Source organism: Solanum verrucosum, unplaced genomic scaffold, assembly GCF_900185275.1.
Source record: "Solanum verrucosum unplaced genomic scaffold, falcon-dt-bn FXZP01000252.1, whole genome shotgun sequence".
Classification (NCBI taxonomy): Eukaryota; Viridiplantae; Streptophyta; class Magnoliopsida; order Solanales; family Solanaceae; genus Solanum; species Solanum verrucosum.
The window spans coordinates 7,108,718-7,131,788 of NW_026019988.1; the positions used below are offsets into that span (position 1 = coordinate 7,108,718).

The 23,071-nt window shown below is 33.5% G+C and overlaps 1 protein-coding gene and 1 pseudogene across 1 annotated transcript; one reads left to right on the forward strand and one right to left on the reverse strand.

The window, feature by feature from the left end:
* Positions 1 to 13,677: 13,677 nt before the first annotated feature.
* LOC125819163 (putative UPF0481 protein At3g02645) lies at positions 13,678 to 15,356 on the forward strand (annotated as a pseudogene).
* A 442-nt stretch (positions 15,357 to 15,798) lies between these two features.
* Positions 15,799 to 21,350, reverse strand: LOC125819078 (uncharacterized protein At4g14342). Its single transcript, XM_049498589.1, has 3 exons — positions 21,258 to 21,350; positions 17,570 to 17,693; positions 15,799 to 16,014 (listed from the first exon to the last, which is right to left on the reverse strand). Exons 1-3 carry the CDS (start codon positions 21,347 to 21,349, stop codon positions 15,967 to 15,969), a joined length of 264 nt encoding a protein of 87 aa, XP_049354546.1. The 5' UTR covers position 21,350; the 3' UTR covers positions 15,799 to 15,966.
* Positions 21,351 to 23,071: the final 1,721 nt, after the last annotated feature.

The following is a 23,071-nucleotide window of genomic DNA, read 5'->3' on the forward strand; positions in this document are numbered from 1 at the left end:
GTACTAGTAATTATCTCAATTGTAGTGTTGATGATCTTATTATGAGTTCTTCATTAATTCTATGTCCCCTTTTGTATTGGGTTTTCTAATTGAATGTTAAGCAGTTTATTTCAAGTATCTATATTTGTCACTTCCACCATCAAAAGGCAATAGCTAGCGCAATTCATAAATAAGAAACTCACTTATTTTTCAGAAAAAATATCATCTCTTATCGTATCAAACACACCCTAAAAGTGTTTTACTTCAACTAAACTTGGTATCAAATTTTACAAAAATCAAATGTAGATGCTTATACACCAATGTTGATCTCCATTGGTCCTTACCATAAAGGGACTCATGAACTTAGTTCGATGGAGAAGTAAAAATTGTTGTACCTACAACAATTTCTCCAGCGAAAAGAGGGGCTAGCTTGATGTGGAAACTTGCATTAGTGCATTCAGGGGAGGAGGCAGCCTTCTAACAGGGGTTCATCCGAACCCCTTTCGGCGGAAAATATTACTATTTATACATGGTAAAAATTATTTTTTATGTATATATAGTAGTCGTCGAACCCTCTTCGGCTAGTTTGTGTGTTTAGTCCTTCAGATTTTGAACCCCTTATTAAAAATCCTAGCTCCGCCCCCGAGTGCATTGGAGAAAAAGAAAGATGAAATAATACTAAAGTGTTATGATAATAACTTAGAAAATTATATTGTTGGCAAATTTTCAAAAATGTTGTTGCTTGATGGTTGTTTTGTGGTTGAATTTATTCGAGAGTAATTTGTGTAATCAATCTAATCCACATCACTTCAAAAGCGTAAATTTATTGAACAAAAAAAAATCTAATTTTATTAAAAATGAATAATTTGATAAATTATATGTTATAGTTATTATTTTTCTTAATAAACACAAAAACTTAAAAATTACTTAATGAACATTATTGATTGACTTTTTCAATACATGTTCTCTTCATTATGGAAAAGCCAATAGGAAAAGAATTTGGGCCAGAAAACTTTTGAGTAGTACTTGAAATTTCCTAGTCTAGTCCAAATTTGGACGAAATCGGAGTCAGGCGAGTCTAGGGAAATATGGTAATGAATGAGAAGTGTAATAATGAAATTGATTGCATGAGTAGATAGCTAAGACGTTAAGGAACCCATACGACTTTACGGAATCGAATTCGGGCAAGTAGAACTCCCGAAACTGATCTTAGCGTGAACAGGTAGTTTTTGAATGTCATGGGTTGAAGGTGTGTTGTGAAATGGGGGTTTAAAACTCTAATTTAGACTCTCTGTTTCCGTGCAAGCCACTAGGGTGGGGCAGTTATGGCGGATTGGGTCCTGCTACGGTGGGCCAGTCGCGACTTAAGTTAGAAATAAACCCCAAAAACGTTATTATTCTGCAATTTTCGTTCTTGAGAGCTAGGAGACGAACCTGGGCGAGTTCTTGACAGTTTTCCACCTCTTCTAGCACTAAATGTAAGGTTTTTACTCCTCTAATCCTTTTTCAATCCGTAGAACTTAGATTCTTGGTTAATTACTATTGGGGGAGGGTTTTTGGACTGAATTGGATGGTGAGAAAAAACCCCAGTTGCACCTTTAGGATCATGGGTTTGGTCTTACGTTATTGAATTTGTTATAATCCAGATTGTAACACCCCAGAAAAATTTTCGAACTAAGACTCGAACCGTTCTTCGTAGTGAGTGAGATTTTACCAAGGAATTAAAAATTTCTTATGTGTTAAGGTCACTAGATGTAGCACCTTGAGTCCCAAAAAGAATTAAATTGGAAATAGCAAAATCTGAAATTTTGCAAGTTAAGCTAAGTATGAGTTTTTGGGAAGACTCCAAACTACCATAACTTCCATCTCAGGATGATTTAGGTGTGCTACCAGATACCGTAGGAAAGACCTTTGAATTATCTTTCCAACGCCACCGAGTTTGCTAAGTTTCGAGGTCGGATGAGTGAGATATGGCCTTTTGAAATCAGGCTGTCCAGTTAAGGAAAGTCAAAACCGGATTTTAGAGGGGTATTTTGGTCTTTTCCTTACCCAATCAGATTTAATTCATTTTTAGTAATATTTTAGGGGTCTAATCTGATTAGGTTCAGTTTTATAATCCTAGTTTACCCCTAGGGTTTTAGTTGAGAGAAAAGCAGAAGAGGAAAGAGGAGAAAAGAAGAAAGGATGAAGGCGTTCATTGACATTCTTGAGTTTAGTTGCGGATTTTCGCCATGGGTTTGACTCCTAAGAGGTATAAAGCTTACATAGTGTTGGGTTAGTTCACCCACATGCCAAACATGTTATTTTCAGCGTAATTTCATTCTCAAAAGTTAAAGGATTTAAGTTCTTGAATTTCATTCTAAATCTTCTTTTGTTGGGGTTTTGAAGATTTCCTGAGATGAAAGTGATTATTTTGAGTGTTGTTTTGAGTGGATTAGTGTGTACTTAGGTTGGGTAATTGAATCTAAGAAAAACTTGAGAAAAGAAATTGATTAAAAATGATTTAGGGTCAGAAAATGAGAGGCGAAATTCGTCGATACTTTGCCTGGGGAAATGCTGGCGCGGCGCTCCCCAAATGCGCCCAAGGGGCAGGGGCAGAACGCCTGCAGTGCGCCAATATGCAGTCTCTGAAGTTAGGGGCTGGCGCCCCCCACCCGGAACGCGCCAGGGTCGCCTGCCCCCGCTCATTCTCCGTCGGTTGTCCCGTTTGAGCTCCTTTGAAGTGTATCTTCACCCCTTTTGATTCTAAACACTTCAAAGTACCTCCAAACACTTAGAAATAATTCATAACATGATCATAAACTTGAATTCATAATTCAAATTCAAAGTAAAGTTAAGAGTTAAGTCTTGAGAGTTTTTCCGATCAATTTGAGAAAGCCCTTTTGAGTCCTTTTGAGGAATCTTCTACAACTTCTAGTAACTTGTTTCAAGACTCGAGCAAGTGAGTATGAGAATGATGAGAATGTATTCATGATTCTACTTTTTCATCACGAGATCCTTCATATCATAAAACATAACTCTTGAATTCATAATTCACATTCAAGAGAGAGTTAAGAGTAAAGTTCAAGAAAGCCTTTGAGTTCAATTGTGGATCCTTCGAGGTCAACTATCAAGTTGAACTAAGTTTTGAGGAAGTAAGTCAGAGAATAAGAAGAGTCGAATACATGAGTTCCATATAGTTATGTAGACCATCGAGTCGAGTTGTTTCATACCCATAATTTCGCATGAACTTCGTAAGTTGAGCATCTTTCAGAGAAGTGATATCTTTAAGTTCTAAGCCTTTAAGTGTTGAGTTCCTAAATCCCTTTTGAGAAGCATTTTTGAGTACTTGAGTTGAATATTTCATGCCCATAATTCCGCATGAACACTATAAGTCGAAAAATCTTGAGATGAGTTGTATCATTGAAGTTCTTGAGTTCCAAGTACTGAGTTCTATCTATGGTTATTGAAAATCTTGCATTGAGTCGTTCATGCCCATAATTTGGCATGAACCATATCTTAAAAAGTCTTTTACAAATGTTTAAACTTTGTTTTAAGACTTAAAGCTTTGAGTTTAGTAAAGAGTAAAGAGTAAAGTTTGAAGTCCTTTTCTTCAAAAGCATATGGGTACTAAGTATTCCCAAAGAGTTTATAAATGTTTTCACATTTGATAAGAACGGAAACTGAGATTTCCAAAGAGCTTCCGAGCTAGTTCTCAGAAAAGAGAAATCGTTTTCTAAATAAAGCAAGAGAGGGAACTGAGATTTCCAAGATAGCCTTTGGGCTATGTTTTGAGCACTAATCTCAAATCACATAAGAAGCATGTTTTTAAAACATAAGAGCTAGTATATTTTGGGAGTAGTATTGAGCACCGATATGAGGGAGAGTTCAAACAACTCACAGCCCCCATAAACCATGTAGCCATCATGGGTAAAAAAGGGTCATATTTTTTAGATGAACCCTTTTCACATAGACTAGTGGATCCATTAGTAGTTCAGGTCATATACCTTTGGCCGGGTATAGGATGCGCTGGCAGCGTGAGGTAGATCGTTGTATCATCACTATAGCTCTTATGTGATGGTTGTCGGTTAGAGAAACTCCCATAAAAGTTATTGTATTTTTATATACATCAGTTTATTTGTATTTTTACGTACATTTCAGAGTTATGTCGTATCCTTGCATACACACAGCGTTGACAACATGTTTTTAAACAGTTTGTTTGTTTATATTGCACTTGTTTTAAACTGCTTTATAATGAAATAAGTTCAATTAAGTATTCATGAGTTGAGTATTTCAAGTCGAGTATCATATGTTTGAAGTTGAGTATCTAATCCTTGAGTTGAGTATCTAATCTCTAAGTTGAGTATCTTATCCTTGAGTACTTCTGAGTTGAGTAAGTTTGAGTAGTTTTGAGTACCCTAGAGTATTCCTTGAGTTGAGTAAGTTTGAGAAGAGGTAAGTATGTTTCATTTTTATCAAGTTTCAAGCTTATGTTTATGTTTTAGAATTCCTCTTACATGCTCGTACATTCCACGTACTGAGTCATTTGGCCTACATCTTTTCATAATGCAGACATAGGTATTCAAGATCATCAACAGGAGCATCGTTGATACATCCGAAAGTTCGAGTTAGCTATGGTGAGCCTCCTTGTTTCTAGAGGATTTCATTTACCTTTCAGTTATATCAGTTGTTAAGATGTCGTGGGTCTTGTCCCGACTTCCTACTTTATCAATTAGAGGCTTCATAGATAGTCAGTATAGTTGAGAAGTCTGTATTATTCATTTATTTTATTAAATGTTTTAAAGACTTAAGTTGCCTATTTTATGGCAAGTTGAATATTATTTTTTATATTCAGAGTTGTTCATTTGAGTTAAAGATTTGAAAAGTTGAGTTTATTGAATTTTATTCAGTTTAAAGCTTTTGCATGCTTAAGTTAGTCTTCCGCTTGTAGTCAGCCAGGATGAGGGTTCACTTGGGGACTAGCAATGGTTCTTGAGTGTCGTCCACGTCCAGGGTATAGACTCGGGTCGCAACACAGATAATTAAATCTTTGATTGTTGATCCTTGCGTATATTAATTGTTTGTAGACCTTGAACAAGCGAAAAGAACCCGGAAAAGGAGGATTCAAGTGCCTTAGGGGATTCAAGCTTGGTTTCGAGGTAGGTGATGGTTTGATTTGATTTTTGTGTGATGTATATGGGTAATTGATTCATTGTAATACGTGTATGTATGTGAGTGTAGCACTATTGATCAAACATAATGTAAATGAGTATGAATGAACGATTGTATGTCATGAATCAACCCTTGATTGTATGATTATGAGAAAGTACATTGTGTTTGTGAATGTGGTATGATGATGGGAACGGGTGTCACATTTCGACACACTAACTTGGATCGAGTGCCACGTTTCAGCGCATATATTGGATTGGGTGTCACGTCTGAAATACTAACTTGGATCGGGTGCCGCTTTTCGGTGCATATATGGGATCGGGTGTCACTTCCAGCACACTAATTGGGATCGGGTACCACGTTACGGTACACTAATAGTTTGGGTATGGGTTCCATGAGAGGGCCATTGAATTGGGTTCCGTGAGAGGACCATTGAATTGTGTTGTGTATCTACTTGTGATGATTACGTTCATATCTAATGGTGATTGATATTTGAAGACTGTTTGTTGCTCTAAAATGATAATCAATGTGTGTGTATGTATGTATATATATATATATACATGTCATGTTTACTTTGTTGTGACTGCTTATATATATTTTGCTTAATGGGATAGTCGCGTGATTCTACCAGTACATTGTGGTTGTGTACTGATACTGCACTTGCCTGTTCTTTGTTGAGTACAGGGCATCTTCAAGCGGCTATTGACAGACCTCAGTTAGATGACTTTTGAGTGTGACTGGATTCAAGGGTGAGTCAATTCTTTCAGGCTGTCATGGATCTCTCTTATTTAAGTCCCCTCTTTTAGGACTCATACTATTTGTTTATGGTGTTTTGTTTAGGTTTCGATGTTGCACCCCTTTTCTTAGACTTGTTAGTTAATCAGAGTTTTGGTACAATGACTTTCAGGTTCTAGAGGTTGAATTTCCGCATTAGTTATGTTTCGTTGTTTTAGTTGAACCCTTGGAGTTTATGGGGACTCCATTTTTATTGTCATTTAAACCTGCTTCCGTATATTTAAATGCCTTAGTCTTGGTTAAGTTGTTTATGTCACGCCCCGAGTCTACATCCTGGGCGGCACCGGCACTCGGAGACCATTGCTGGCCCCAAGCGAACCCTTGGCCTGGCTTTCTTAACTCAGCGGAAACCTAACTCAACAGAATAACTTCATGCAAAGCAAAGTCATAAGACAACTTAACTGATACAAATCTGGCAAACAAGGCACCTTGGGTCTCAAAATAGAATACTTACATATATGCATAGATAAGAGACTCAAAACTAACTGACTGACTGTCTATGAAGCCTCTAAAATACTGAGATGGATGTTGGGACAGACCCCGCAACATCCTAATAGAACAAAACTAAGTACACAAAATAATTGAGTCCTCCGGAAAACAAGGAGGCTCACCACTGACTCTGGAGTGCTCAGCGGGATCAACGACGTGCAGGATGCTGATCTGGGGTACTTGTATCTGCATCGTCATAAGATGCAGGCCAACTGGCATCAGTACATGGAATGTACGAGTATGCGAGCTGGAAACTAAGCAACATAGGCTAGAAGGAAATCTGGAAGAAACTGAAATAGCTTACCTGGCTCAACTCAACTCAACCTGACTGACTTCTTTCAATATAAGGCAAGTTTTAAAACAAGTGCGATATAAAGAATGACTACCTCAAACATGCTATAAACTCTGTGTGTATACAAAGATACAATAAGCCTGAGATGTATATAGAAATACAAATGAACTGATGTATATAAAATACAATACTTTATGTGTATGAAAATACAATAACTGCTGTGGGAGTTTCTCTAACCAACAACCATCACATGAGAGCTATAGTGATGATACAGCGATCGACCTCACGCTGCCAGAGCATCTTATACTCGGCCAAAGGTATAAGACCTGAACTGCCTAATGGATCCACTAGTCTATCTGGAAAAGGATTCATCCAAAAAGTATGATCCTTTTCTACCCATGGTGGCTAACATGGTTCTATAGGGGCTGTGGGTTCTTTGAACGCTCCCCCAATTCGGTGCTCGATAATACTCCCAAAAATGTACTGGCTCTTATGTTTTTAAAACATATTTCTTCCTGCTGATATGAGATAATTACTCAAAAACTAGCCCGAAGGCTCTTTTGGAAATCTCAGTTTCCAACCTTGTTTAAATGTAAAAACATTTCTTTAAAACTTCTTTGGGAATACATAGTTCCCTAATAACTTTGAGAATGGACTCAACTTTAAACTCTTTACTCAGCTTGGAACTCTTGACTCTTTACTCTTTACTTGACTAGCAACTTGAGCCTTAGAATGAAGTGAAAACGTTCAATAAAGACTCTCGAACAACTTTGAAAACTTACTTGAACTAACTTCTTAACTTTGCTTGACTTGACTCTAACTTCTCTTTAACTTGATACTAACTCGCCTTGAATTGAATTATGGATTCAAGATATATGATCACACGTATTTGGATGAGTTCGGGATGTTTAGAAACACTTTGGGTTGTTGGAAACAACTAGGGAACATAGGTATAACACCTAGGAACATGCATGAGAAAGCATGGAAAGAAAGGGGAGCATGGCGTCCTTGGCGCTCTGCAAGGCGCTGAGCGCCAGCCCTTGAAGGTCAGAAGTCACCTGCTGGCGCGCCGCCCCAAGGGCTGGACTTCAGAGTCCCCTTTGGGGTGCGCAGGCAGGCGCGACGCGCCAGTCCCTTCCCCAGAAAACTCGACTTTTCTCCCCTTTTTCTTCAACTCTAAACCATCCTTACTTCAATGGATTTAACCCCAAACACTAAGGATCATCAATCTCTCAACATACAATAGATTACAACTCAAATACACAACCAAATCATGTCCCACAACCAACAATAACTTCAACAACACAATTAACAACATCAACAACCTCAACAACAACAACTTCAACAACATAACCAATCTTTTCTCAATAACAATGAGTTGGGTGTGTGGGGGAAAGGATCAACCCACACTAAGAACTCACATACCTTGATAGGGATCACCCTCGACGATTTCCACGACGGAACTTTGACGGAAACTCCTTGATCTCCTCTTATTCTTCTCTGCTTTCTCTCTTCTTCTCTTCTTCACTCAAAAACCCTAATTCTTTCTCTTTTAAAATGGGATAAAAATTATCCAAAATCAGCCTAACACCCAATATAATCTCAAAAGAAATGGCTAGGGAAAAGACCAAAATGCCCTTAAAATTTCCGGACGGATTCCCTGCCAACTACCCAACTTTCAATGGCCATAACTCGCTCATACGAACTCGGAATCGAGCAAACTCGGCGGCGTTGGAAAGATCATTCCACAAGATTCACAACCATAACTGGAACTACTCCTAACTCATCCTGATCTAGGAGTTACGACTGCTCAAAGTTGGCCAAAAACTCACTGATTTCCACACTTAGCCAAATTTTCCAGATTTTGAACTTTTCCAAAAATGACTATTTTCGAATTTCCAAGTTTTTTTTTTCATAGTTATTTCAAATTGCCGGATGTTACAGTTTAGTTGAGTTGTAGTAATGGTTCTCCCATCGGAGGGTTAGTGTGGGTGTCTATCATGACGATCTGGGTCATGACACAATCAGGGTGCCAAAATTCTTAAAAGAGATCGGAGGGAGCTAAAAATGTGAAGGGTGGTTGAATGGACATTCCTTATCAATAAAAATTATGTTACTTATAAGTTATAAGTGTATATTTAATTTTACACACATTTAATACTAGGAAAAAATTATGCACATCTTTCAATGAGTTACTAAATTTTATAATCTTAAATATGTCATGTAGAATGTTGGGTGTAAATAATAAATAAATATAAAAAGTGGTTGTTAATTTTGAGGGGTAAAAGTGAGTCATTACTACGGTAAGAATATTTTTTACCCCAAAATCATACGATGGGTGTATTTGATTCATTTCCAATAGTTGAAGAGTACTTTTAATATTAAAAAATAAATAAAAAACTCACCCATTTTCCAGAATAAATAACATCTAACTGTGTCGTATCGAACACACCCTAAAAGTGTCCTTCAAAAAAACTTAGATATCAAATCTTAGAATAAATGGTGGCTTCAAGACACACTTAAAGTGTTATTCAATAATATGTTTTCTTAAATTTAAATGACATTCACTTTATTCTATGATACTAAAGCTTTATATATTCTATGATACTTTTCTCAAAAGATACATTATTTCATGTTAGTTATATAGGTAGGCTTGCAAACCCAAAGAAAAATTTATATATAGTCATATATAATTTTATATTCTCCATCTCTCATTCTTCACCTTCATAAAAGTTGAGCAAAGAAGAATTTAAGAAGAAACTCAAGTATACTCCAACAAGTCCATTTTCAATTTATAAATCAAAGAGGTAATTATTTTTAAATGTTTTATACATTATATATATTGCACTTTAGCTTTAACACATGCACCCTTCATATTGTATTAATTTATGCTTAATTTGCTACTCATGTTACATTGTTTATATACTTATTTATATATTAGGCCATTATGTATAGATTCCTTCCTGGACTTTTTATTTTTTTAAAGATCGTAGTCTATTTTTTAGATGTTATGACAAGACATGTATATAGAACTCTTTCATAAAGCTAGTAATTTAACAAGAAAATTAAAATTAATTTCCTTTTTGCTTTGTCTTCTCCTTTCAAATCAATTCTGCAATGATTATATTAATAATATATAAATTAAATTTTAAAAAAAACAAATAAATTGATTTATTTTTTTTAGGAATTAGAGTTGAAGAAAGAAGGATGACACACTCCATTGAGATTACATCAATAGACAAACTAAATTACACTGCTTTTATATATCTATATATATATATATATATTTGTTTTAGATTATTTTGTTAATTCAACTTGTTGACAAAAAGGATATATATGCATCATTAATTGTTAAACGACAAAGGTATTTATATGCAACACTTTTTTAACGAAAGATATATCCAACCGAGATCACAAAGTTGAGGAGTATATTTGCCCTTTGTTTCTAATAAACGTTTTAAAATTTCTTACTCTTTTCTATTACAGATAGAAGAAGGGAGGAAAGTGGATCATTTAGTCGACATAAAGGAAAGAATTGATGAAATATTTGAAATTAGACAATTCATCTATTCAATCGTGTACCATATTCAAAGTAAATGTGTGACAACATGAATCAAACCCAGCTGTATATACATCAAAGATGGTCGCTATTGGTTCGATTCGGTAATTCAGTTTTCAATATTTTATGCCCAATCCCAAAGAAAACTATGCAATATTCCCCCGTTTTAGCTCATTTTTCACCTATTAAAAAATATATAATATAGTTTAGTTATTGTTTAATAACGGTCAAATATCTACACTCCAACACACACTACCAGCTAACCCCATGCATAGTGCTCATCCCTACACCCTCACATCTCTAGCCCCCAAGCCGACCTAAATAGTGCTGTAGATTTTATACAAATACTTTTACACACGCGCGCGCACACATACACACACATATATATATACTAGATAATATTGCCCGTGCTATGCACGGGCCCAATAATATAAATGGTATGTTTTGGGGCTAATAACGGAATTTTTAAAGTGATTGTTTGCGTGGATAAAGAAATAAGTTTTTTTATCACAAACATGTACTTTCTTTGATGCTATTTAAGGCATAATAATACTACCCACATATAACATTTTTAAAATATTTTATGTTGTCAATTATCATGATTTATAGTATCTTTACGATAGATTCACTTCAAGAATCAGTGGAATTTTTTGTATTTTTTTTAAAAACATATTTTTTGTTGTCAATTATCATGATTTATAGTATTTTTACGCAATTTTTAAATATAAAAAACACTAAAAAAAAATAAGACAAATAAATTAAAATGGACCCAATATATGTTATTTTTGTTGTCTCAATTTATGTGACACAAATAAAATTTGGAGAGTCATCCAAATTTTCATATTTTTTAAAAAAATGTTTTAAGTTATTAATTATTGTGGTTTATAATATTTTTATATAACTTTCAAATAACCTACATTACTGGTCACTTTGTCCTAATTTATGTGATATGGATAAAATTACAAAATTAACCCTTTTAAAATGTCTTTTAGATATTTTAAGTTGTTAATTATTATTATTTATAATACTTTTTTGGTAATTTTAAAATGATATGTGTTATTTTTTCTGTCCCAATATATGTGTGTCTGATAGAATTCTAAGAGTGAACCTATTTTATTATATAGCTTTTAAATATTTTAAATTGGTAATTATTGTAATTTTTAATGCTTTTTAAGTCATTTGTAAATGATATAAGTTACTTCCTTTGTCCCATTTTATATAGTATAAATAAAATTCCCGAAAGCAACTCAATTTTTAATATATTTTTTTAAATATTTTAAATTATTAATTATTGCGATTTATAATATTAAAAAAATTAAATAGAAAATGTACAAAACTTGTATCAGCCTAAAAAATGACCACGATATTTCGAATCCTACAGAAAGCAATAAGGTTGTACGTAATTTTTAAATACTTAATATATATTACTCCTCTTGTCTCAATGTATGTAGCATAGATAAAATTTCAAGAGTCAATCAAATGTTGTTAATTGTTAAGATTTACAATACATTTTACATAGTTTTCAATAATTTCACATTAAATAATACATATTACTACTTTTGTCTCATTTTATGTGACATTGATAGATTAATTTTAAGAATTAGTCAATTTCTTTTTCTGTGTTTTTTTAATAAATATTTTAAGTTGTCAATTATAAGATTTATTGTATTTTATACATAATTTTTAACAATAGATTAATTTCAAAAATCAATCAAATTTTTTTATATGTATTTATTTTTGGAATATTTTATGTTGTCAATTATCATGATTTATAGTATTTTTACGATAGATTCACTTCAAGAATCAGTGGATTTTTTTGTATATTTTTTAAAACATATTTTATGTTGTCAATTATCATGATTTTTAGTATTTTTACACAATTTTTAAATATAAAAAACAGTAAAAAAAAGTAAGACAAATAAATTAAAATGGACCAAATATATGTTATTTTTGCTGTCTCAATTTATGTGACACAAATAAAATTTGGAGAGTCATCCAAATTTTCATATTTTTTTAAAAAATTATATATATATGTGTGTGTCACAAATGGAAAAGTCTCAATCTTAAATATTATATATTATACTTGGACCGAAACTCCCTTTTATTATATAGTAGAATAGAAAATATAAATATATATGTGGGCTCTAGTAATTTCACATGTCAAGTTAATGGGTAGCTTCAACTCCTACTTATATAATAAGAGAAAATATATATTATATATATTATATAGTAGAAAAAATCATAAACTCCCTCTATATTATATTATATTATATTATATTATATATTATATTATATAAACTCCCTTATAGTAGAAAAATAAATATATATTATATAGTAGAAAAATGATTTATTATATTATATTATTATATTATATATTATATAGGGAGTTTATGATGGGACACATAGAATGTCCTATCATAAACTCCCTCTTATATAATAGTAAATAAATTAAAATGGACCCAATATATATTATTTTTGTTGTTTCAATTTATGTCACATAAATAAAATTTGGAGAGTCATCCGAATTTTCATATTTTTTTAAAAAATGTTTTAAGTTATTAATTATTGTGATTTATAATATATATATATATGTCACAAATGGAAAAGTCTCAATCTTAAATATTATATAATATATTTGGGCCTAAACTCCCTTTTATTATATAGTAGAAAAAAAATATAAATATATATGTGGGCTCTAGTAATTCTACATGTCAAGTTAATGGGTAGCTTCAACTCCTACTTATATAATAAGAGAAAATATATATTATATATATTATATAGTAGAAAAATCATAAACTCCCTCTATATTATATTATATATTATATAAACTCCCTTATAGTAGAAAAATAAATATATATTATATAGTAGAAAAATGATTTATTATATTATATAATTATATTATATATTATATAGGGAGTTTATGATGGGACACATAGAATGTCCCATCATAAACTCCCTCTTATATAATAGTAGAACATATATATATATATATATATATATATATTCAACTTATTTATCAAACATTAAAAACTAAAAGAGACACTCACTTATTTTTCTGGAAAAAAAAAAATCGTCGTACCAAACACACTCTAAAAGTGTTCTTCTTCAACTTAACTTGATAGCAAATTTAAGAATAAATGGTGGCTTCAACACACACTTAAAAGTGTTATTCTATGATATGTTTCTTAAATGTAATGTCATTATACTTTTCTCAAATGTACATTATTTCATGTTAGTAATATATATAAATAGTACTCATAGAAGTTTATATTCTCCATCTCTTATACTTAATTCCTGAAGAAACTCAAGTACACTCCAACTAGTCCATTTTCAATTTATGAACAACAAAATAAGGTAATTTTAAAATGTTTCACGCAAAGGATTTTGCGACAATTATTTGACAGCAATAATATAAATGTCGTTATATTATCTAATACTCCCTCAAATTGCCATTAATTTGGGATGCATATCTTATGTAGGAATTAGAGTTGAAGAAAAAGGGATAGCACACTCCATTGAGATGACCTCAATAGATGATCAAATTCCACTACTTCCTCAAACTGAAAATGTTGATGTCTCTCTCGACTGTATAAAACAATTTTTTCCATTTACTTCGATGTAATTTTAGGTCTATCTCATGGTCCTAACACATTCACTAGTCTTGGTTTTATCATATGCATCGATCTTTACAACATTCATCGTGTGAATGTGTTGAATTTTAACAATGAGTCTTATTATAGATAGAAGAAGGGAGGAAAGTGGATCATTTAATCGACATAAAGGAAACAAATAGTCACGATCCATTATGGTCAAAAACAAAGAAATCTATAAATCAAATCTTTGATGAAATGTTTGAGGATTTGGACTATTCATCTATTGAATCGTGTACCATATTCAAAGTAAATGTAGGGCTACGTGAATCAAATCCAGATGCTTATACACCAAAGATGATCTCTATCGGTCCTTACCATAAGAAAAATCCTCAACTTCATCCAATGGAAAAGCACAAACTATTATACCTACGAAGGTTTCTTCAACAAAAAGAGGGGCTTGATGTGGAAAGTTGCATCAATGAATTGAAGGAACTGAATGAGGAAGCAATAAAGTGTTACGAAGATATAGACGAGCTTGGCAATGATAGTCAATTTTGCCAAATGTTATTGCTTGATGGTTGTTTTGTGGTTGAGTTTATTCGAGAGTACTATGAAATGTGTCTGCAAGGAGAAGAAGAAATTATCAATATTAAAGATTGTTACATATTCAGAGACTTGATCTTACTAGAAAACCAACTTCCTTTTTTTGTCCTCGACAAGCTTCATCACATGACAAAGCAAGATGATGATTTACCATTGGCAATACTGGCGATTAATTCGTTTACTTTTTTCATTGACTTGTCAAAAATGACCCCTAAATCCTTTGGAGAGATAGAATGTAATGCAGAAAATATCAAACATTTACTTCATGTAGTACACATATTTTCTATGTTATGGGAATCCCGTGAAAAACTCAAAAGATAGCATAACATGTCATACGGTAATGCCAAATGCAATAGAGCTTTTCAAAGCTGGAGTTAGCTTCGTTAAAGAAGACGACCTTGGGGATAACACAAATTTATTTGATAGTATAAAGTTCGAGAATGGATTGATGACAATACCTTGTTTTCAAGTTGAAGATGATACAAAAATCCTCCTGCGAAATCTCATTGCTTATGAGCAACAATCAATTGATGTACAACCAAAATATTTCAGTGATTTTGCAACTTTCATGGATTATCTTATTGACTCGGATAAAGATGTGAATTTGCTTCGCCAGAAAGGAATCATAGAGAATTGGATAGGAGAGGACAAAGAAGTAGCTAGCATCTTCAACAAAATTGGAAATGGAGTCTCTATTTATTCCAACTTCTATTACAAAGAAGAATGCAGAAAAGCAGTTGAACATTGTGAAAAACCATGGAATAGAATGAAGGCAAATTTGAAACACAATTATTTTAGTAATCCTTGGGTAGGAGCTTCAACTGTGGGGGCCATCATACTTCTCATACTCACAACTATACTGACTATACTAGCTTTCACAGGTTCCATTAAGAAGTAATTCTCATAATTGTCTCAATTGTAGTGTTTCCTCACAATACATTGATGAGCTTATGAGGTATTCATGTCCCCCTTTTGAGTTTTTATAGTTGAATGCTAATTGAGTTTATTTCAAGTATCTATACATGTTACCTCCTACCAACGACATGTATCGGATAACTTTATCCACTACGTAAGCCAACACATTAAAACCTTCAATATAGATTAGCCCTACCCAAGCCACAATGTGGATTTTAGCACTCGGGGTGATATTTTTAGACATCAGCTGGCCATTTGGATATTTTGGGGGCAGGGTTAAAGTTCAAATATTCCAACTGAATTTCTACCAAAAACGTTTACCACAACTATATAGCAGCTACTCGATGTTCGACACCTCTCTTAGGCACTTGAGCAAAAAAACAACTAATGAACATGAAATGTATATATATATGATAGTTGAACATGAAAAAACAACTCCAAATGTGCTTTTGCTAGATCACTCAAATTAATACAAGTCAAATCTTTCATATCAAATCAACCTTACATGTTATGAACTGGAGATTAAAGCAGCAAGGTTTAAGCTTGGCTTGGCAAGGTCTGAGTCTGAAAGGGTGTGCTATCCGTTGCAACTCTTAATCGTCTTCCCTTTCAGGTGGAAGACCACAAGGCAACAGCATTTTCTGCACAAGCACAAATACAGGATTGTGAGTAATTGTAGAAGACCAAAATCAAGGATGCATACTCACAGAACATCATATATTCAAAAATAAATTTGTGATATTCAGGATGATTCTGTCTTCTACGTGAAACAGCTAAGGCCTCCATCGACACTGAAATATTCAGGAAGTGGTTGGCCTTCCAGATTAGTAGCTTAAAAATTATTGCATTCAACAGGTGGTCATGCAAACATCCACAAGTGGGATTATGTCGAGAATCCGACTAGCTTCATGACAACTGCAACTGCATGTCTACTGTAGCCTTTCCGAAAACGTATACAATGGGGAGAAGTCTCCTTTCTTTATATTTTCTGAACAACCTCTGTCCGTTGAAATTTTTTAAGTGGCAACATAGCAAAAGAAGTTGTGTTTAACAAGGTATAACCTCTAAGAATAACAAGAAGAGAAACAGGTAGTCTAACGGGAGCTCTACATCACAGTAGTTAAGACTTTCACAAGATAGTCATTTTTCAAAACTTCTACCTGAGGAAGGTTGTACCACCTAGTATATACTCACAAAAAACTCTATTTTTGAATACTTCAGTCAAAAGGACTTCATGTTTTCTTCCTTTCCAAAAAATGTTCCTTCCACATTAGATGTAGCTACCCTGTGTTACTTACTACTAGAGTTCATATCTTTCTGTTATCTTGATAACTTGATGATTTCTAACAAACAAGTTGACTATATTTAGTTTTTTTATTATTGAACTTCATCATTTATACCCTTAATATCAGCAAACATGGATATGTTTGTTTTCTTGGGCTAAAAACTAGACAAAACTTCCATTATTAATCCAGAGAACAAACACTTAACTCATGACTCCACACAAGCATATGAAAATGCAATAAATCCATCTGTTTTGATCAAAACCAAAAATGCTTTCTTTTCCCAAAAGTAAAAAAGAAAAGAGAGCAAACTATACAAAAAAAAAACATCACTTTGTTTCGACACTCACGGAATGAAATTCCCAGGTACAACTACACAGAAAATGAAGATGAGTACCACAAAAGAGTGCAATACAGCATAAAAGGTCGAAGTGTGCGCATTTTGGGTCACTAAGGAGTGATAGACTTGCGCATATGTGACAACCTTTTTGTAACGATCTTTCTAAAGCTATTGCTGAATATTTAGTTACTTAGTAGCCTCAAATGAGTCTTAGTCTTTATAATTAGTTACTTACTAGCCACATCTAAGAAGCCATCATTCTTGAGCATCCTTTAAAAGCACAATGTAACACATGGTAGTCAAATCCTAGGAAACCTTGCATTGAATGGCTAAATACTTTCACTGGAAGAGGACTTTAAACAAAAAAGGGCATCAAGAAGTGCTACAACTTGTTCTGCAATGCAAACTATAGTCTTAACATCAACGCAGCAACTTCCATTAACTAGTTGGTGAATAGAACGCAGAACTGTACACTAAAAGCAGTTAAAAACCTGCCTTATCCAAGCCAGCATATTAAGATCTAAAAATCAAAGTAACTGCAAAACAAGATAAGCATCGCTAACAAGCACAAACCTGCATAAAATTGTAGCGCTCTCTTCCAATTGATTCATTTTCTGCAATGGCAAAATACGCCAACATTGGGTAGTGTCCAACATAAGATGCGTAACTGTCACGCTGAATGTTCACTGCCCACTCACTAAGACAAATAAATAAAATCCAAAACATCAGTATCTCCAAAGTTATTAGACTAACTCTAAACATAGTCAATAAATGTCAATCAGAGATTATAGATAATCCACCTACAAAACCATAGTTAGAATAAAGAACCTCAATTTCAACGAAAGCAGAAATAGGTAAATTACAAACATGCCAAAACAACATGTAACATCTCGTGATTCAGCAGTTCATAAAGAGGGCTCTCTTTCCTTGGAAAATCATTTTCTAGAAATGTGACATCATGATTCAATTTCAGTAATACTTCCATCTTCCGATTCACTAATAAACACATACTCTTTAGAGAGTTCTGAGTATCTTATAAAGATACACTTCTTAGAAGTCACTTTGTTTAATATGTAGGTTGCAGTCAATAACGCATTCTCCCGGAAGGAAATGGGTAAATTTGCTTTCATGTCCAATAGTGTTCTATTCCTCCTTTCTGTTACACCATTTTGTTGAGGTGTGCAAGGAATAGTTAATTGTCTAGCAGTGCCTTTTTCATTACACAATTCTTCAAATTGTCTTGATATATATTCACAGACTTCATCGATTCTTAAGGTTGTTATCCTTTTGTCTAATTGATTCTCACCTTCATTCATATATTCTCTAAAGTCTAAAGCATCCAAGTGCTTCAGATTTATGAGAAATCAATAGAAATAACCAAAAACACATGAAAGCATTCAGTGCTTCAGATTAGACTTTAGAGATGGTTACAAACACCATTGTGCTCAGAATGGAATGATTAATAATTAGCTCTAAATGCATATTTGGAGAACAAAGGTGCCTACCAGGGTGATTTGCTTCACCTAGTTAGCTCTAAGGGGATATGTCTCACTCATGAAAACTACTGCAAGAGGAAAATTGTTCTACTAAACAGATGCTACATGTGCCAGCAGTATGCAGAAAGTATCAACCACTTTTCCCTTCATTTGTTCTATTGCAAAGGAGATATGGAGCCTCTTCTATTCTATTTTCGGTCTGAAATGGGCGATGCCACAAACATTAAATCCAGTGTTAACAAATGTGAAAAACATCAAATAGCTCTAAGGTCCGTTGGGGCTTTAAGCGCAAAGCACAAATAAAGCATGGGGATCTAATGAAAAAAGGCACAAATGGAGAAAAATACAAATATTTATGTTTAGTCCAAGACTAATAATTACAAGCATGAATAACAAATATATGGACAAAGAAATTGAAAAAAAAATAACAATAAAGTAAGTGTTAGAATAGGAATAGGTTTATACAATCCTATTAGAATAGGAATAGGTTTATACAATCCTATTAGAATAAGAATAAGTTTATACAATCCTATTAGAACAGGAATAGGAATAGAAATAGAAATAGGAATACTAAATAGTATCCTACTTGGTAAAGGATTGTATTCTAGGGTCTATAAATAGGGTCTCAATGTAATAATGTAAACAACAACAATTCAATAATATTCTTTCCTATATTTCTCACATGGTATCAGAGCCTCTACGATCTTGGTAAACGATCAAAGTGATTCCGCTGCCGGCGGGCGGCTATTACTCATATATGCCGCCCGTCTGGCCAACAATTATGTTAGCAAAAGTTGGGTCACCATGTATCTTTCCGGTGACTATTTTCTCATATTTGATTTATTTAAGCACTGTGCCATCATTCCGGTGACTACTTTCTTATATCTAACTTGTAGCACCGTGCCATCTTTTCAGTGACTACTTTTTTATATCTAATTTGTGTAGCACCGTGCCATCATTCCGGTGACTACTTTTTCATATTTAATTTTTGTAGCACCGTGTCATCATTCCGGTGACTACTTTTTCATATTTAATTTGTGTAGCACTGTGCCATCATTCCAGTGACTACTTTTTCATATATAATTTGTGTAGCACCGTGACATCCTTCCGGTGACTACCTTTTTTTGCATATCTTATTTGCGTAGCACCGTGCATCTCTCCGGACTACTTTTCATAATTAATTTGTGTAGTACCGTGGATTTTACCGAACTACTTTCTCATATCTGAGTTGCATAGCATCATGTCTTTTTAGTGACTCCTCAGATTTGATTTGCATAGTTCCATTCGTCTTTCCGGTGACTCCCCAAATCTGATTTGCGTAGGGTTGTGCCATCATTCCAACCATACCTATATAATTTCTCTTTTTCATTAGGGTTGTGCCATCATTCCGACCCTACCCATATTATTTCTCTTTTTCAATGGGGGTCATTCCATCAATTCGAACTATCCTATATAATTTCTATTTTCTAGTTGGGTCGTGACATCATTCCAACCCTATCCATATAATTTTATTTCTTAGATTGTGACCACTTTTATCCATCAAATCAATACTCCGGCATATAAGCATGTTCCGGCCAATTTTTCGGTGACTTTCTTGTTAAATATTGACACGTCTATTGATTCCAACATGATCCATACACTTTATACTAGATTTTGAGCACTTCCGGCGACCGTTGCATTGTGAAGAAGTCTATATGGAGCAACCACCTAATTTGTTGCTCAGGGGGAGTTTAGTAGCCTTGTATGTTGATTACGTAAGTCACTCTATGGTCTGAAATAGTTTTTGCAAGCTTGGTTTGGGAAGTTCAACACTGTAATTTTATCACTTTCTGTTTTATCGGCATTATGCATCAAATTCAGTATTTCATGAGAAGACCAAGCCCATTGAGATTGATTGTCAAATTTGTGAAGTCGAGTGATCAACTTGCAGATATCTCACCAAGCCCCTCATCGGTCCTCGTGTTAATTACATTTGTAACAAGCTAGGTACATGAATTGTATGCACTAGCTTGAGGGGGAGTGTTAGAATAGGAATAGGTTTATACAATCCTATTAGAATAGGAATAGGTTTATACAATCCTATTAGAATAAGAATAAGTTTATACAATCCTATTAGAACAGGAATAGGAATAGAAATAGAAATAGGAATACTAAATAGTATCCTACTTGGTAAAGGATTGTATTCTAGGGTCTATAAATAGGGTCTCAATGTAATAATGTAAACAACAACAATTCAATAATATTCTTTTCCTATATTTCTCACAGTAAGATTTTAATTGTTTAATGTCACCTTCATTGTCAAGGAAAAGTATTTCTTAGAGGCTAGATGAGGACACTGAAGCACACATTAAACGAGACAAAGCACTCAACCGGGCTAAAGCACGCTTTAAGAGCACCTTTGAGAACACTGTTAAAGTTAGCCTATGAAAGCTAGTGTTAGTTAGTGTTTTAAGGGAGTTGACAAAGCCATCAAAAAGATCTGGAGAACAATACCAGTAGTAATATTTTGGTGTATTTGAACAGAAATAAATCAAAGGTGTTTCCAGAGCATCTCAACTCCAACCTACTCCCTCGAGGCTAAATGCCTTAATCTTTTCAGCTAAAACTATCTCACCCCTATAAATAATGCAATTTCTTTCGAATTTCATTACGCCTTAGTATAGATCCACTTGTTATGAATCTAACTACCTATTTTCGTCTACTTTCTTGCATCTTTTTATGCCTTCTAACAAATTCCCCTTACTTCATCAAAAACAAAAACTTACAATCGAGTCAAGTCGGCATGTCCTGTTCCAACGTATTTAGCTTGCAAGTGCTCAAGCTGAGAGTTGATATTGAACCTATCACTAGCCTGCATGGAGAAATTAAACACACTTTAATCACATATTCATCCAACAAATTAACAAACAGAAAAACATTTCAAAGACACACTGAACAGGAAAAAAAAACTAGGGTTTTGGAAAAAAAAAACAGGTCTTGGTGGAAGATAAAATAAACAAATTTATAAATAAATTGAAACTGAAATTGAATTTGACGAGTTTAACAAACAACAACAACAACATATCCAGTATAATCCTAACGAAGATAGAAATAAGTAATCGAAACTGAAAATATGAAATTGAGGTTAATAATTTATGAATTTACCTGCATTTTTTGCACAGTTGAAAAACAGAGAGCGATGATTTAGTATTGTAAAGGACGGAGGAAGGGTTACAGTTTCGCCATATTTATATAGCTGGGCTTTATTGGCGGCAAACGGGTTGGTTCATAGAACAATCCGACCCATTTGATCATAAAAATTATTTTATTTTTTTCGAGATAATTTTTTTTTATTTGAAAATTTTAAGTTGAATTAAAAGTTGTATATCAAATTTAGAAAATAACTTATAAAGTACTTTTTTATATTTTAGATAAAAAAAAAATAACCCGCTAATTAATAATTCATTATTCCGTCGGAACGGCCGATAGCTGCTTAGTCTTATCCGAGAGTTTAATCTCCTTACTCCTTACTGCTTTTTTCAAAGTAAAAAAGAAGGGGGTCGATTTAGGCTCCTTCCAACTATAATTTATCTAACCCAACCAAAATCTAGTTTTTGAACAAGTTGTTTTCTTGTTTAATGACTTTTTCTTGTGGCTATGTTTATGCTTTAAAAAGATCATTATTGTGTTACTAGAAATTTTTATTAAAATATTATATTAAAAGTTTTTGGATAATATTTATCTAGTTCATTATAAAATGAGAATTTTGTGTCAAACAAATACCGAGTAATTCTATACAATATCCATCAAAATTTAGACAAATGGGAAAAAACAATTACAAAAAGTTGTTTACAACTCTAAAAAATAAGACAAACAACACCAATCCCATAATTACTATTGTTGTAGTTATCAAAGTGTTTGGGGGAATCGAATAGCTAATCTTTAGGGATATGAATAATAAATGTCGCAGAACTATCAAGTGTTTACTTTTCCCATCAAATGTTTATCGAAACACGCTTCAACTATCGGTTGTTCACTTTTCCTATTTGAAACATTACCATCATTCAGATAGGAAAAGTTGTTAAAGTGAACAACTGATTGCTGAGGTGTGTTTCGATAAACATTTCGTGATAGTTAAATTAGGAAAACTCACACAGTTGATAGTTCAACAACGAAACTCAGAAAATTGAAATACTTTAGGTGTGTTTTTGACCCTTCACGTCACCTTGCAACAATTAACCTCCCATGATATCACAAAGATCTGGCTGTGGTTTAGCAAACTCACATCCTATTGCAGCTTGCAGTTATCAACTCAAAATATTTACCAAGTCTCGTAAGGAAGTGAGTGAAGTACTCTGGCAACAAGGAGTATATTTTCAGAAGCCTATTTTGTCATTACCATATGTGGCTTCTTGAACAATAAGCTGATTTCTGGAGTGTCGTTCCTCGAGTAAGAATACGATTTTATTGAACCCTATGGTGGTAACATTGCAGAAAGTATCCGTAAAGAGGCACTTCATCCATATATACCAACTGTAAGTTTTCCAATCCTTATAATCTTTCGTCATGATACTGAACTGAAGAAAGCATCTTTAGCAAG